Raw genomic sequence first — 18,226 nt, 5'->3', positions numbered from 1 at the left:
AATGACAGCATTAGTTTTCGGAAATTCATGCATTTCATGCATTCCCTCTTTATTTCATTGCTTTGCATGTTTATTTGGAAAAGAATTTTCTTGTATCGAAACTCACGCACTTATGGAATCCAGGTGTTAACAACTGGCGGCGCACCACCGGTATTCCACACTCTTCCAATTAAGAATGGCAGAGGAAAATCAACTCGCTGTCTTCGAAGGGAATACACCACCGACGCCAGTTCATTCTCCACAGCCCACGATGAACGCGTCACCACCACTTACCCCTGCAGGCGCACCATGCACATCACGGAGCTCCCTCGGCCCATCTCCCACAACCAATTTCAACAAGCATGCCACCACCGCCGGGGTACGCGCCACCACCACTTGGGTACGCACCGCCACCACCGATGTATATGCTGTCGTCGGCGACTCAAGCACCACCGCCTGCCCAAGATCCTACTCGCATGGCCACGCTCGAGGGTAACGTCACTACTCTTCAAAACATGGTTGACCTAATGGCCGCTAATATGGCCGAGATGATGGCTTTGCTCAGGGGGTCAAATAGCGCGTCTTCGAGCTCCACTACGCCTCTCTGACGCGGGCCAACTGTAGACCCCGCTCCTTGGGTCCCGCCAACCCATGCACCAGAGGGCGACATAGCGGTCGCCCCCGCAACGACAATTATCCCAGTGCCCTCTCCTCGTCCAACACACGCTCCGGCAATTCACCCGATCGACTTCTGCCAACCTCAGCCCACCATTCCAGCAACTGTCTCACTTCCGCCCATGACGATTTCCATGCCGGATCCGATTATGTTCGCACCACCTTCCGTGTCATTGCCAGCACCAGCTACGGTCTACACTCTTCCTCCGCCGATGGGCTTCCCGGCATCGAATGCCCCTGCTCCTGCTCACATTATTGAACTTTTCCCTTACCAAGCACCACCTCCCATAAATATTACTTTCTCTGAACCGGACACGCCGACTCACGCGGCCCTCATAGCTCCACCCACAAATTTTCTCCCTGAAACGGAGACCGAACAGGAGAGGAGAATGAAGAAGATGGAAGAGACTATCAAGGCCCTCCAAGCTAGTGACTCCCAACATAGCACTAGTTATTTAGATTTGACTCTCTTCCCGGGGATGCAGCTACCCGCGAAGGTCAAGTTGCCTGATTTCCAAAAATACGATGGAACTAAGGACCCGCGACATCACCTCCGCCACTACCACGGAAAGATGCTTCAATACTGCGACTACGAACAGTTCGTCATCTCGACTTTCTAAGAGAGCCTGTTAGGACCGGCCCTTAATTGGTTCATATCTCTCCGAGCGGAGGACATCCCCTCTTGGGCCGAATTGTCCAAGAAGTTCGTTGAGCAATATCAGTATAACATGGAGACGCCCTCATCCTTCATGGAGTTGAGCACGATGGAAATGGCGGAGGGGCAAAAGTTTGAGGATTACGCCACGAATTGGCTTTCAGAAGTAGCAAAACATTTTCCTCCAATCTGCGAAGCGCAGCAAATTCAAATGTTTTATGGGACTCTCAAGGGGGCCTACTACTCTCACCTCATGGGCCACAAGTCTCCTTTCTCGGAGATGATTATGGCCGGGAAGCAGGTAGACCTGGGCGTCAAACTTGGAAGGTTAGAGGGTCCGACAAAGAAGGGGGAAGGAGAGTCCTCGAGGAAGACCGCGGTCGCAGCAGCCCCAACTAACAGCAGAAGGGGAAAGGAGGTTTCAGTCAATGCAGTCAATTTAGGGCACCCGGGATCTCAACAGTACTCGGTGAACTTCACACCTACGCCACCTGCCACTCCCGCATATGCTCCGCCGATCGTGCACTATCAACCTCAACACCCCGTTCAACCGATTTACTATTCAGCCCCGCCGGCCCCGCAACAAATTGTCCACCACTACCCCTCTGCTTCGACCCCACAGTATAGGCCCCCGGCTTTGAGAGCTCCTCAGCCGGTGCAGCGAGCCCCAGCCGCGTACGACTAACATAGCGGTACGACACAATCCCGGTAGCGCATACAGTTCACGCTTCTGCCTACCCCACTCTCCCACATATACCAGCAACTATTGGAGGGTAACATGATCCGACCCACGATTCTGGGTCCTAACTTCATTTCGACAAACCAGGATCAGAGCCTACACTGTGAGTACCACTCAGGTGCTCCCGAGCACACCACCGACAACTGTTGGAAATTACGGGAAGAGGTCCAGAAGCTGATCAATGCCAAAAAGATCTCGTTCAATGCCATTAGGCCCCCAAATGTGCAAGCCAATCCTCTCCTTGATCACGGGTCGAGCTCAGGACCCACCATCAATATGATCAATGTCTGTACTATGAGAGAGGACGAAAGCCAACAAGAGGACCCCGCTCCGTTTGTAATCGAGTATGTTCCCGCGAAAGCCACTGTAGGGTTCACGGGGTCTAGCGTCGCGCCCGCCCCGTTCATAATAGAAGTCCCTGCTCGAGAGCCGTACCGGGACAGCAAGGTCCTTTGGACCTATGAGGGAAGTTTCGGGAACCTTGAGCAGCAGTTCAGTATCATGGGCGTGACACACTCGGGTCGGGTGTACGAGAACTCGGAGACTATAGGCAAAGGAAAGGCTCCCGTTGCATCCGGAGCTGCTCCGGAAGTCTCGCCTATCCTGCAGAAGAAAGTGACCGAAGAAGAAGCCGAGGCTCTCATGAAAGTGATCAAGAAGAGCGAGTACAAGGTAGTAGAACAAATGGGTAAGTTTCAAGCTCATATTTCGCTACTTGCTCTCCTCTTGAGTTCGGAGCCATACCGAGAAGCCCTCCTACGAGTCCTTACCACAGCACAGGTTCCCAAGAAGACAGCCCCGGATCGGATTGAAGAGACCGTCAGCTCGATTTTCTCCAATGCCATCTCATTTTCAGATGACGAGCTCCCCTCCGAGGAATGGGCACACTCAAGGGCGTTGCACATCGTTTGCAAGTGCAACAATTTCGTCATTGGCCGGGTCATGATCGACAACGGTTCCGCCCTTAATGTTTGCCCAGTGTCCACGTTGAAGCAAATGAATGTGGACCTTAACCGCGTCCGCCTGAGCAAAACCGCGGTTTGAGCCTTTGACGGCTCACGGAGGGAAGTGAATGGGGAGATTGATCTCTTGATCGATGTCGGCCCGTGCTCATTCAGCGTCACATTTCAGGTCCTTGACATCCCGAATGCTTTTAGCCTACTACTCGGGAGACCTTGGATCCACTCAGCTGGAGCCGTTCCCTCGTCCCTGCTCCAAAGGATCAAATTCATCGCCGAGGGTCGGCTCATCACGGTCAAGGGAGAGGAAGACTACGCCATCTACAAAGAAACGGCTGTCCCCTATATTAGCATCGGGGACGACGAGAATCTCCCATTCCATTCATTCGAGACCATCTCCATCATTCGGGATTATGGAGAGGTCTGTCCATCTCGTGCCTACCGCATGGTTGGGAAGGTCCTCCTGCGCCATGACTACATTCCCGGCACCGGGCTCGGAGCATAGAGACAGGGGATCAATCGCCCCATCGAGATCGAAGAGTACAAGAACAGGAGGGGACTCGGTTTTCGCCCATCCTGCCACGAGATTATCGAGGCCCGTAGGGGCAAACACCTCCACTGTCTCGCCGCGCATTACGGGAAGGTCAACATGGGCATCCTGGTTCTCCCACTCTCTCACTTTTTTCCTGCACCGCCGCATATCGTCGGAGGTACTCTTGACGGCCCCTCCTCGGTTTCAGACGTCGAGCCTGTCGATCTGTCAACCATATGTGCCGTCACCGAGGAGACTCCTTTAGGGGTCCATATCCTCCTTGTACAGGAGAATGAGGAGCTCAACAATTGGACTTCAGTTCCGCGCTACTCAGCTGTAATTGCCGATGTGTAAGGCTATCTATGTGTTTGATGTTTCCCGCATGTCGGCATAGCTATAAGCCACACGACGGAAGATGGATTTTGTTATGGCTTCACGCTTACATCAATAATGAAATCTCTGCATGCATTTTTGAATTTCCGCGTCTACTTTCTCTTTTCTCTCACTTATCTCGCAACGCTCTAAATTTCTAAGACAATTCATTTCAATTTCCAGGCTCAACTCGAATCCAAATCTTCGACACGACAATTCGAATCCATCCAAAGAACGTCTCAAAGAGCCCCGACCCATATACTTCGGGAAAGGGCTCGACGAGGACGGTCGAGTGCCTGAGATAGAGGAGAGTTTGCGTCGCCTCGAGGACTGTCAACTCACTTCAGTTGAGCCAACAGAAGAAATCAACGTGGGCATTGAAGAAAAATCACGCACCCTGAAGATCGGGACAAGCCTCGATCCCATACAGCGGGCCCGGATGATCGATTTGCTCAAGGAGTACCAAGAAGTCTTTGCTTGGTTTTATGCCGACATGCCAGGTTTAGATCCCTCAATAGTTAAGCACTTCCTTCCACTCGATACAGAGAGATTCTTGCCCAAACGATAACACTTACGGTGGCAGCGAGTCGGACTTCTCCTCCGCATTAAGGAAGAGGTCATCAAGTAGATCAACGCGGGCTTCTTGGAGGTTTGCAACTACTCTGAATGGGTGGTGAACATCGTGCCTGTAGAGAAGAAAGATGGAAAAGTCAGAGTCTGCGTCGACTATCGAGACCTCAACAAGGCCAGCCCCAAGGATAACTCCCCCCTGCCTCACATTGATGTTTTAGTCGACAACACAGCACGCCACACGTTGTTCTCCTTCATGGATGGCTTCTCCGGGTACAACCAGATTCGGATGGCCGACGATGATAAGATCAAGACGACGTTCATCACAATGTGGGGCATTTTCTGTTATCGAGTCATGCCCTTTGGCCTAAAAAACGCTGGGGCAACATACCAAAGGGCCATGGTCACGCTATTCCACGATATGATGCATAAAGAGATCGAGGTCTACGTCGACGACATGATTGCTAAATCAAAAGAAGAAGAGGATCACATCGTTAATCTAAAACGCCTCTTCGACTGACTCAAGAAATACAAGCTTCAACTTAACCCGGCAAAGTGCACATTCGGCGCCAAATCAGGGAAACTGCTAGGATTCGTGGTCAGCGAACGAAGCATCGAGGTCGATCCCGACAAGGTAAAGGTAATCAGGGAGCTACCTCCACCGTCGACAGTCCGTGAATTACGAGACTTCTTGGGACGGCTGAACTACATTGCGTTTTTCATTGCAAACCTGATGGACAAATGTCAACCACTCTTCCGCTTGCTTCGCAAAAATGCAGCGATTAAGTGGGACGAAGAATGTTAGAAGGCCTTCGACACTATCAAGGCATACTTGGTTCAACCCCCGGTATTGGTCCCGCCTACTCCAGATCACCCTCTCGTTCTTTATCTGACAGTGCGCCGACAATCTTTGGGATGCATGTTAGGGCAGGAAGACGAGTCCACGCACGTAGAACATGCCATTTACTATTTAAGCAAGAAGTTCACTGAAGGGGAGTCCAACTACCCCGGAGATTGAGAAGATGTGTTGCGCGCTGGTGTGGGTCATGCAGAGGCTCCGGCAGTACACTCTCTACCATACTATCCGCTTATTGTCAAAAGCGGATCCCCTGAAATACTTCCTCGATAGTCCATCTTCCATGAAGAACATTTCAAAGTGGCGATGTCAGCTGACGAAATACGACATTGAATATGTGCCCCGCACATCAGTTAAGGGGCAGGCAATTGCGGATCACTTAGCGGAGTTCCCAATCGAAGACGATACGCCGATCAACTCTAACTTTCCGGACGAAGGGATCCTCCAAGTGGACAGTGAGGAGAACAAATTCGCATGGAAGATGTATTTCGACGGCGCAGTAAATTCCACTAGGTCCGACATTGGTGTAGTGCTGATATCCCCCAACGGACGCTACTATCCAATTGCAGCAAAGGTTGATTTCTCCTGCACTAATAATGTGGCCGAATACAAGGCATGCATCCTCGGCCTGCAAGCGGCGATCGACTTCAAGGTGAAGGAACTTGAAGTGTTCGGCGATTCTATGCTTACAATTTTCCAGACGTTGGGGCAACGAAAGACGAAGGACGCAAAGCTAGTGCCATATCACGAGTATCTCGAGGAGTTAGCGGAGAACTACGAGAAAATCTCATTCACATACACACCGCGCATCAAGAACCAATTTACAGATGCATTTGCGACGCTCGCATCCATGGTGAGCATCACGAAATAAAACCTCATCAAGCCCATCAAAATCGAGATTGCCAAAGGCCCTGCTCACTACGATGCAATCGAGGTGACCAATGACAGCCATGGTACAAAAACATCAAACATTTTTTGCGAACCAACCAATACCCGACATTCGCCAACCGATGCGACAGAAAAACACTTCGGCGACTCGCAACACACTACTTCCTGAGTGAAGAGGTTCTTTATCGCCGTTCCTTCGATGCCACACTACTCCGGTGTGTCAATGAAATCGAGGCGCAACGCCTTATGGGAGAGATACACGAGGGGAGTTGTGGACCCCACATGAGCGGGCTCATGCTCGCCAAGAAACTTATGCGTTTGGGTTACTTCTGGTCCACCATGGAGGCCGACTACGCCAAACACGTCAGGCACTACCACTTGTGCCAGGTCTACGTCAACCATATCAAAGCACCCCCCAATGAGCTACACCCAATGGCGGCCCCGTGGCCCTTTTCAATGTGGGGCATAGATGTGGTCGGCCCTATCAATCCCAAAGCATCAAACGGACACCTTTTCATTTTGGTAGCAATCGACTACTTCACCAAGTGGATCGAGGCCATAACGCTTGCTTCAGTTATTGCAAAGGCCGTGGCACGTTTCCTCAAGTGCAACATCATCGCCCGATACGGAGTCCCCGCGACAATCATTACTGACAATGCTAAGAACCTGAACAACAAGATCATCGATGAGCTCTGCGAGCAATTCAAAGTGCAGCATCATAACTCCACGTCGTACCGTCCCCAAATGAACAGTGCAGTGGAAGCTGCTAACAAGAACATCAAAAAGACCATCGAGAAAATGACGGTGACTTATAAAGATTGGCACGAGATGCTCCCTTTTGCGCTCTTAGCGTACCGAACATCTATTCGCACTTCAACCGGGGCAACTCTGTACCCTTTGGTCTACGGCATGGAAGCAGTCCTCCCAATCGACGTGGAGATTCCTTCCATGAGGGTCCTTGCTGAGTCCGAGCTCGAAGAAGCAGAATGGGCGAAACAGCGCTACGAACAACTCAATCTCATCGACGAGAAGCGGCTAACAGCGCTCTGCCACGGCCAATGCTACCAACAAAGAATGGCCCGAGCGTTCAATGCAAGGGTCCATCATCGCAAGTTCAACCCCGGTGACCTCGTCCTGCGAAAGGTTCTTCACATTACACCTGACTCCCGGGGCAAGTTCGCATACAAGTATGACGGACCCTTCGTCGTCAGGGAAACCTTCTCTGGAGGGGCAATTATCTTAAGTGACATGGACGGGACCGAAAACGCGTTCCTAGTCATCGATGACGCTCTCAAGAAGTACTATTCCTGATAGCATTCTTCGTCATTCTGCAGCCTCTTCATGTCCCCGCAGGCGGCAAGCCACATTTTCGACCTTTGTCTTCTTCTGTATTCTTCAGACTCCACGCTCATGTCGCCTCAATGCATCCTGTCATCAGCACCTGTACTCTTTCCATCTAAGATCACATTTGAAAGAAAAGAATAATTTTCCCACTAGGTCGAAAACCTTCTCGAGGCGATCTAGGCAAAAGTTAGGGAACGAGGAGCACGGCTTAAAATCCCGCAAAGGGGAGCTGTGGCAAAAGGAGAGCATAAATCATATCCATGCTAGGCTGAAAACCCACAAAGGGCGGTCTAGGCAAAAGTTAGAGGAATCGAGAGATGCGATCGGACCCTATTTTAGGCGGTCGTAGTAAAAGAAGAGCATTCATGAGAGAAAAGTAAAAATAAAACACCCCGTCAGATCGTTTTGCGGCCTGGGCAAAAATTAAGGGCAATTGTCGGTTCGACCACGAAAGAACAGCAGCACCCCACGTGAAGCTACAACTAGTAGTAGTTCAATAGTCCTCAACGTAAGCAAACTCTCTTCGACTCTCAAGGCTCGAGACACGCCTCGAAATGGGGTTGAATCGTCGTATCCTTCATTTGGAGGATCCTAAATATCCTTCCTTTTACTATCACTCAAAGCTCTGTGGGTCATGCCATCATTTTGCGAAAAGCCTTTCTTTTGGTCAAACATGAGTTCGGGACACGGCCACCCCTCAAATGGCCACCAAGTTTAGATCCCCGAAGCATCATTACATAGATTTCCTTTGCACATCATAATTCCAGCAGTTTCACGCGACTGACAATGACCGTTAGCTGCCACCCTCCTATGCAGGTACGGGTATGTGGATCCTAAGAGGCGTCTCCCCCTGACGGACTCATGTCTGCCTCATGTGATAAGATCGCAATCTCAAACTCGAGCGAATGGCCCTCGAGGAGGCACCTAGCACCATCATCTGACAAATCCGTCGGCATTATCGAGCCCAAGTCAACTCTCTAGCGTTCTCGGGCCATCCTCGATGACCGAATCCACTTTTACTGCTTTGGGTTTGGACACCCACCATTTACTGTTTCGGGTTTGGACACCCACCATTTATTGCTTCGGATTTGGACACCCACATTTACTGCTTGGGGTTTGGACACTCACATTTACCGCTTTGGGTTTAGACACCCACATTTACTATTTTGGGTTTGGACACCCACCTTTCATTGCTTTGGGTTTGGACACCTGCCATTTACTGCTTTCAAGGTCCATAAACCTACATTTACTACTTTTGGGGCTATAAACCCACCTTTATTGCTTTCAGATCCATAAGCCACCTCTTCACTGCTTTCAGGTACATACGTTTATCCAATTCTCTTCCATGAATCCAAAACCAGAGAGAACAAATGGCTATGGAGAATGTCCAGACAGTCGCCGGGACCAAACAAGGTGCTTCTCATAGTTTTTGGCTGCATCATTTATCCGAGCATGCAATCAAAGAGGGGCAAGCTGTCAGCACACCCAATTTCGGTCCACCGACTCCAAAGGGGTAAAATCGTCATTTTGTCGCCCGTATAAGGGAAGTATTTCCGGTTAATTGCTCAAGCACTCACGATTTTCAGAAATAGGATATTTTCTCTATTTAACGTGAATTTACCATTTTTTTCGAAAAAAATACTCCACCGGTAGTCCTTGAATTTCACGCGCGTCAACGTCAATTTTCAAATTCGGGATCAAAACTCGAGGTCGGAAAATAATTTATTGCACGATATTGATCCATGAATTTTTCTGAACACAATGCCAATCCCGGATCGTCTTTTCGACATTCAATTGTAAAGACGAGATTTTTAATCTCTACGCGCGTTAAATTTGAAAAAAAAAAAGCCGCGGAGTCAGTCAGGGTCGGTCAGAAGTCCTGACCGACTTCTGACCGTTACTTTAAAAAAAAAAAAACTAGTCGTTTGACTTTTCCTACCCTCTTTCCCGCCCATTCTCTTCCGCCTTCCTCTTATTCCTTCTTTCCTTTTTTTTTTCTTTTTTCTTTCCTTGTTCTCCATGGCTCCCTTCTTCCCTTAACCCTAGAAGGAAACTTCCAGCTGATTCTCCTCTCCTTGACCGGATTTCCCTCGACTGCCCCGAAAAAAAAAACCCTAGCTTTCCCTTTCTCTCTCTCTCGTCAGCTCTACCCCAAAAATAAAAAAACCCTAGCCGCAACCTTTAAAAAAAGCCCTCAGCTCCTCCCGAAAAAGGATCTTGAGCTCTCCTCCTTCACACCCTTAGCTCACGCCTCCTCTGATGCTGGGATCCCTGCCCTCTTGACTCCGAAAAACCCTCAGCTCATCAAAAAACACACGAACCCGTCCTTCCTCCCTCGGTTTTGAATTTGACCCCTTTTTTTTCGGCCCTCCTCGATCGTGCAAGTTAGCCTGGTCCCTGCCAGCTCCTGAGCCACGTCTAGCAGGTCACCGGAGGCTCCAGGAGCCAGGAGTCCGCGCGCAAATCACTGGAGCCGCCTAGACCCTCTCTCTCTTTCTCTCGATTCATTTGTTCTAATCGGGTCTGTTCGTATTTTTCCGGTTTAGCACAGATAGTCGGCCATCGGGAACCATCCTCGACCGTTATCGCAAGCCTTCGGAGAGCCCAGAGATCCCTTGTCGACTCAGAGAGGTAGCCCGAGTCGTTCGCGCCAACTTCCCTCCCTTCTAGGCATCACTTGCACTAGTCGGGTCTGCCACGACCCGACTCACTTCCCCACAGACCCGAATAGCCTTTCTCAACCCGAATTAGGTAAATTCTCGACTTAGTGGCATGTATAGGACCTCATATTCATATATCATTTTCGTTAATATTGTGATAATGTGAATTGAGTGTTTGTGGATCGTAGAGACTCTTGGGTTTGCTTTGAACCCGGTTTTACATACTTTCTGATCTGATTCATTTTAGTCGTTGCAACACTTCTTATTTTTTCCAAATCAGTCCTGAATTTTCTAGTGTGCTTCAAATAAGCCCTGGGCCATCTTTGGCATTTTTCGATCAGTCTTTGAATTTTTCTGGAATTTTTAATCAATCCAGGGAACTTTCCAATTTGTTTCAGTTTAGTCCCTTGACATTTTCCATTTTTTTTAGAACAGCCCCGAACTTTAATTCGTTTCAATCGAGTCCCGAGCCATTTTAAATCATTTCAGCTCTGTCACAGAATTTTTAGGTCATTCAAATCGGTCCAGGAATTTTTTTTAATTCGTTTCAGTTAAGTCCCTGTGACCTTTTCCATTTTTTTAGATTAGCCCCAAACTTTAATATGTTTCAATCAGGTCCCAGTCTTTTTTTTAATTCCTGTTCAGCCACAGAATTTTTCAGACTCTCCAAATTAGTCCAGGGAACATTTTAAGATGTCTCAAATCAGTCCCCAGGATTTTTTGCCGAATTTCCAAATCAATCCCTATTCTTTCAAAATAGTTTTCAAATCCGACCCTTGAGCAATTTATGAGATGTGCGTTATGACCGTGGCAATATATGATTATATGCGACTGTATTTTATGCTTAGTTTTTGACCGGACGATAAATCATAAGTTAAATATATTAGATTTAAATAAATTGCTTCGTAAATCCATAATTTCTAAGGCAAATGATACATTGAAATGATTTAATTATTCACTTGGACTTAAAATCGACGAGTTAATTTTATTGTGTTTATTTTGTCCACATTTGTGTGTGTTTGGGATATTTTGAATGTGTTTTTGATTAAAACCTCACATGAATCGGTTTAATCATGAAAAATCAACTAAAAATCGAATTTAACCCCAAGATGGTCGGAAATTAGAGTTTACCGGGCGGTCAACTAATGGCTATTCCAATTACTCAAAATCCAAAGATTAAAGCATTCGGCAAATTTCTAATTAACCTAAAATTCTACATACGAGATAATCGGGACGTTAAATTTGGCTAAATTAAATCACTTGACTCCTTTAAATGAATTGTACGAACCGATTAACAATCTGTAATCACGTCGACAGTTCAAGAACTGTTAGCCATGCCCTTTTCAAATTCACAATTTTAAAAGCACCGAGATATGTGCATAGAATTGGTCAAAACATAGGAAAATAAATTAATCACAAACTTGGCTTAATCAAACATGGGCAAATAGTCAAGCATAGGGTTAGGTTTCGGGTTTTAAGCGAAAATACTCTTAATCTGTAAAAGTCATATTGTCACGATACAAAATAATTTAAAAATAACCCACACATTCAGGACTTGACTACAGACATCATGTCTGTCAGGTCCGTTAAAATAATGCCGAATGTTACATGCCCTATCTATTACTCATTTTATTTGTTTTAAGGTAGGATTTGTATGCCAAGATACCACGGTTAATAATCAGTTAATTCACGTAAATTCGACGATAACAAAAACCCCATTGTTTGTTTATTTGAATTTGCTTGTTACATTTTTGCACTTGTTTATTATGCGGATCGAGCCCGATCATTTAGGACACGATTCACACAGGGTCCAATGCCTCTAACCGACGATCACGAGGTCCAATGCCCCCATACACCGAGTGCGCATTTAATTTAATTTTCTGTATTTTCCAAAACCATACGGTGAGCATGAGTGAAATAATGGCCGGATGTGAACCGATCGGGATTCAGTTATTGTAATTTGTCTTTTATTTATTTGAGAGAACAATGTAAGGGTTTATGTTGTATATTTATTCATGTAATAATCCCAGTCGGAGAGTGAACGATTCGAGTGTTTCTTCGAATTTACGGTGTCAAAACGGGCTAGTCAAATGCAACTCTAAATCATGCGGTAAATAAATAAAATGGCAAGCCTAGCAAGCTAGAGTACCGAAAGGGCGTGTGGGATATAGGCTCACACGTAATAGAACCCCCCGAAATCGGAATTTCCGGTTCCGTACAAGATCATTGTCTTAGCATACTAGGTGTATCCATATCCCTAGACTCGGGCGACTCATCGGCCCTCGACCTTCGGGTCGTAAACAGGTAGTTGCGACTCTTTCTCATGTGCGTCCGTCGCACGTCCCCGGGAAGGTGGACACTCCCAAACCACGTTGCATTTAGGCGCGCGCATGTGTGTCCTGACGAGACGAAATTCGGGTGCGCACAATGGGCCCCAATTTCTCTGGTTCTTCCGTTGAGCAAATCCACCAATTTCATCAATGGTCAGAGGAGAATCCCGATATGAATCTGCAACATCAGAGCTCGTGTAATGAACCCAGACGGAACCCTGCACCTGCTCCTTCACTGGAGAACTTCAAGGAGAGTGAGGTTCAGTTAAGCACAGGGAGCTGCCCTGGTGAGAGGCTATTGAAGGAGCTGGACGCATGCTCCCGCTCTTCCCTACGGCCCAACGGGGTGTCGAGAAGAGGATCCGAGCTTAACGAGGTTTCACAACAGCCCACACGTGCCATAAAGGTTGTCCCTCATAACCGCAGGTCTGCCACTAAATCGGCGGCTCGGATCTTCCGGTCCATACAAGAGGAGAGGAGGCTGCATGAATGAATCTCTCCAAGCCCTAATACTTGTTACTTTAGCGTGTATGGGTAGCTGCTGTTCCTTTTTGTCTGCTCCATTTTTCCGTGTATTGTTTGGTATTACAGATGTATGTGCTAGTCTGTGAGATAGAATTGCCCTTCCTCTATACAGTTCATAGGTTAGGTAAGTTGTTGTAAATGTGCGTTTCGATGTAGAGCAGTTCGATGTTTGTAACAATATGTACTATTCGGTTTATCAGTAAATTTTCATGGTGTAAGGCAATATAATAGGTGTAATCACAGTGGAGGTGAAATTTTGGCTCTTGCATTGTCAGTTTATGCTCAACCTCTCTGTTTTAAGTGTTGATGTGCCTCTTTCTCCTTCCCCCTCTCTAATCTGAATCGCATTTGAATACTAGTCTCTACTTTATCCATTAAAAAGGAAACTTTTACTTTCATCCAGATCTACTTCTTTTGAGGTAACTGTCTCGCATCGCAAATCCTTGATCCTTCCTTTCGGAACCTCCAGATGGTTGCTTAGCTGAGTCGTGCTCTGCTTAGATGTGTTTTTGAGCTAGTATATTTGGTTACCTAGTGATACAACCGTTTCGTTTCTTTATCCCAAGTCTGAAGCAGCCGGCTCGGCTTCTCCAACGCGAGATTCCCGGAACAAATGGTCCTTTTGTGTGCTCTCGTAGGCTTTACTTTCCATGGCTCTGTAAACTACACATTGAGAGGGACATGGAGCAGAATTTAGAAAGTGGCTTGTCAAGTAGTAGGGTCTTAAAGAGTTAAGCTTATAAAAGTTCACCTCCTTATTTTTGTTTGAAGTACTAAAACACAGGTCCGGCAGGGTTATTTTCCCGGTAACTGCGAGGATCGATTGGATGCGATAATTGAATGTTTGATGGATGTGATTGAGCCTAGCAGGCTCATCCACAATTAGGGGCCCCAGAGGCAAGGACCGAGCTTGTTTGACTTGGTCGTGACCGCGTTAACCTTTGTTAATACCAGATTACAAGCCCTGAGATCTGGAATCTGTTGCAGCTCTCCCAACTGCAATGCTAGTCCGCCAATTGACGGCAATGGGTCGTGGGCCAGCACATTGCCATTGGAAGCCAGTGGCTGGTCAGGCTTCCCTTCCATTAGATGGCGTGACATATACTTCCACGGACCTTCACTTTCAAGGCAACTATCTATACTTTTACCGTTGTGGCAGTTGATTTGGCACTATACGTCAGACATATACTCCGAGTAGATTTGATGCTACTAATTTTTTTTAATTATTATTATTTTTTATTATTTTCTTGAACTATTATAACTTTGAAAAAGTAAAAGTAAAAAAAAATAAAAATAAAGTGCGTGACAGAGGGAAAGAAAGGGTCGACGGTGGCTTGATGTTGGCATTCCACAGGGTGAATCTGCCCCATTTCTTTCTCTTATTAAAGAAAGGTGGTAGATTCGCCACTCCACTGTCCCTCCTCTTGCATGGCATTGTCTTTTTTATTTTTATTTTGAGAACTTTAATTTTTGGAAGTTGCAAATATTTAATTGGAGTTCCACATCAATTATGTATAATATAAAGTACTTGAGATAATTTACCGAAAGTCGCCATATGTGTTAAATGATCAAATCTCGAGTTTTGTATTTTTCGACTTACTACATTTCTAACTTAACGTTAATTAAGATACGAAATTGATTAACTATAAGAAATCTCAATAAATAACTTAAGTAAATTATCTCATAATACTAATTAACGCACGATAAATTCAATAAGATTGTCATGTAATAATTTATATATTGTATTATATAATAACTGAAGTATTCATTAGAATTCATCGCATAGACTAGAGAAATAATAGTGGATTTCTTATTACCAGATGTTTTGGTAGCAAAAGATTCTAATAAATAAATTTAAGCGAAATATAAAAATAAGCGTTTTGAAATAAAAAGCGAAAATTTAATTATTTTCTCGAATACAACTTAGGTACGATATTAATATTATTTTAATTACATGAAGAGTAAAAAAGAAATAAAAAGTTTCATTGACGATAAATTAGTATATTTGAAATTAAAATATTTACATACACATGAACTAGACAATAATTAATTATAAATATGCATTACGTAATAATATTTTTTTCTTCAATTCGAATTAATTCAAGTCTTATTGAGAGAATTTTTTTTTTAATATTTGGATACGAGGTTCTTATACACCCAAAAGAACAGGAAAAGACATCAATGACGCCTTGACATTCTTCGCCGTCATGCAGTGACCATCCTTCTTTGTGGTGTTAACCCACGGCATCACCGTCTCATTGTCGTGATGTACGGTATCATCCCCATGGTCTAGCTGGCGCTCTTCGTTGCCGTAGTGTTTGGGCTTAGTTGGCTAGCCAGAGGTGGCGACGGAAGCGGCTGATTGACTCCAATGGCCACAAGTCCAATAAAAAGCTAGCTAGGGGAGGAGAGTGCGATAATTTTGTTTCTAGAAAATTCTCTTGTATTTCTGATTTTATTCCTCGTTTCCATATTTTCCCCCAAACTGAGGATTATATATATAATACGAGAATGAGAAAGCATCCTCAGAAAAATTCCTTTTCACTCTCAGTATATTATATATATATAATATCGCTTTTGTCGCAATGAATTTGATATTATTAATAGCAATCCTAATTGCTACAAGATCTTTTACCATGAATTATTCAATTTCCACTATATCCATCGCCCCCAAAACACGTTGTTTGGATATGGTTCATTAAAGGGGAAAGATGAGAGCGGTTAGCTTGATTTGGAAATGGGTTAGTTGGCCGTACCATTAGGGGAAAATCCTATTTTATAACAAATAACAAACCAGTTTTGGTTTTTGTCCTCAATAACTAAGATCTTGGAGCTTCATTTTTACCCTTTGGGCCTTAATTAGTAGCCCACTTACGCTAACATTAGCCAGTCCATATCTGGATTATTATGCAAATTCTGCAATTTAAGTTGACATAGAGAAGGAAAAATTAGAAATTCATAAAAAATCTGCATCTGCAAACTTTGAGAAGCGAAGTTACATGAGAGATGAAAAACTTATAGTCCTATACACAAATTAAAGAAGTATCCATCTGCGTCCATACGTAGAGTGATGTTACAACGGTTGGCATCTAAAAATAACCACCACGATTGTTTTATTCTTAACTGTTAGATCTCCTTACTTAAGATCATGACCGTACAAGTGTCTTCTTACATTTTTTTTTGTTTTAAGATTCACCCCTCATAATTTGACAATCCATATTTTCGACTCGCATTTTCTTGTCGATGATCGATCTCGTCCGTAAACGAACCGGATCCAGTTTGCTAATAAATCGAACCGAATTACACTGCATCAACTAAATAAAAAAATTAATTACTTTAAGAGATAAATAATAAAGAAACAGAGTGTAACATCATCTTTTGTTCCTCTCCTCCAATCGAACAAAAAAATAATTGAATATGGCACAAAAACAAGTCGTAAGTATACGTTGTAAAATAAAAATAAAAAAATATCGTAACAAGTGGGAGTAAGCTAACATGGAATCGAGGCCGATCGACTTGCTTGTGAAATCAAACCCAAAGATGCTTCAGAACTCGGAAGCATTCGGATTACTAATAAAACATACCATCCGAACTTCTCCTTTTAGGTTAATTTAAGGAGTTAAGCAGATCAATGATTACACGTCCATGTATGAACAACGGAGTTAGATCAATCCATGACTAAATTATTAACAGAACACCGCACTCGATATATTTATTATATGAGGAGGTTGATTGGTTGTCCTCGTATAGAGATCAAGCAATCTTGATGCACGTCCTTGCGTTATAATCGTCACATGTCTTCTGCTGGTACTTTGATGGTATGGTAGAGATAGCTGCCTCTCTACTCAGCCTAGAGCACCGTTTTGAGGTCCGATTGTTCCACGGTTGGGCTGGGTGAAAATGTTCTCTTGGTATACAGGATCACCACAAAAAAGGAAAAGGAAGATTGAGCATATAGGAGATCTCAAGTAAGAATCATACTATCAGTATGACGATCATCTACGGATTCTTCGAGATTTTATGCTGCCTTCAATTGTTTTGTGCTCGATTGGAGAAGATGAGCTGTATTGTGTCTCTTTATTGTTTGTTTTCTGTAAAATTATTTTTATTTGGTTGAACCGGTGCAACTCGATTCGATTTAATAGCAAACTGAATCCAGTTCATTCATGGACGAGATCAAACGTCGATGAGAAGATCCGTGGTCGAAAATATGGATTGTCAAACTATGAGGGGTGAATCTTAAACCCAAAGAATCTAAGATACATGTACGATCATGATCTTAAGTAAGAAGATCTGATAGTTAAGAATAAAATAACTGTGCTAATTATTTTTTTGTTACCAACCGTCAAAAAATCTCCAATACGTGTGTGTATATATATATATATATGTAAAGTTGTATCTCTTACATTAAATGAGGAAAAACAAGTAAAATTCTTTCATTAAATACATTGAATAGTAAAACAATTAAATTTACTTTTGTATATTCATTCATTGTTTTTAGTCATTGTTAGCAATGAAGTATCATATATTTACTTATAATAATGGTTTTATAAAAATTTCTATAATTTTTTATCTATTCAACATTTTATGCTACTAAAAATATCATGCACGTTTTTTTTGTCTAATATTTAATATATTTGCCGCAAATAGTGAAAATAATTGAAGATATATATATATATATATATATATATATTCACTCCAACCTATCCAGTGATATATATTAAAAGTAAATGTTTTCTAATACAAAATTAGAAAGGTGATTATCTAACTAAATTTACTTTTATATGAAATTTAGATTAAATTTAATTAATAAAAATGAAAATTAGAAAGAAACTTTGCTTGAATCGATCTACTTTAATTTTGTAGTATATTTTTTTAAAAAGAATACAAACAAAATAAAAATTCATGATATGTAAAAATTGAATTTAAAAACATCATAGTTAGAAAAGAAACTTACTTGCATTAATTTTCTTTATTTTTATAGTGGGCCTTTTTTCTTTTACAATGACTCTGGTATTAAGAAAATTAAAGTCTATACCATGTAATTTGTGGATATTGTTAACAGTCACTCCATAATTAATAGAATAACAAAAAGAATTCTATAAATTAAGAATAATATACCTCTGATCTATTAAATTTAAT

General features: G+C 43.9%; 1 protein-coding gene across 1 annotated transcript; it reads left to right on the top strand.

Moving 5' to 3' along the window:
* The first annotated feature begins 1,382 nt into the window (after positions 1-1,382).
* Positions 1,383-3,893, top strand: LOC116203875. The gene is made up of 4 exons (XM_031535838.1): positions 1,383-1,964; positions 2,070-3,086; positions 3,180-3,428; positions 3,513-3,893. Exons 1-4 carry the CDS (start codon positions 1,383-1,385, stop codon positions 3,891-3,893), a joined length of 2,229 nt encoding a protein of 742 aa, XP_031391698.1.
* Positions 3,894-18,226: the final 14,333 nt, after the last annotated feature.

The sequence above is a fragment of the Punica granatum genome, chromosome 1, assembly GCF_007655135.1.
Source record: "Punica granatum isolate Tunisia-2019 chromosome 1, ASM765513v2, whole genome shotgun sequence".
In the NCBI taxonomy this organism is placed as follows: domain Eukaryota; kingdom Viridiplantae; phylum Streptophyta; class Magnoliopsida; order Myrtales; family Lythraceae; genus Punica; species Punica granatum.
This window is presented reverse-complemented; position numbering and strand designations above follow the sequence as displayed.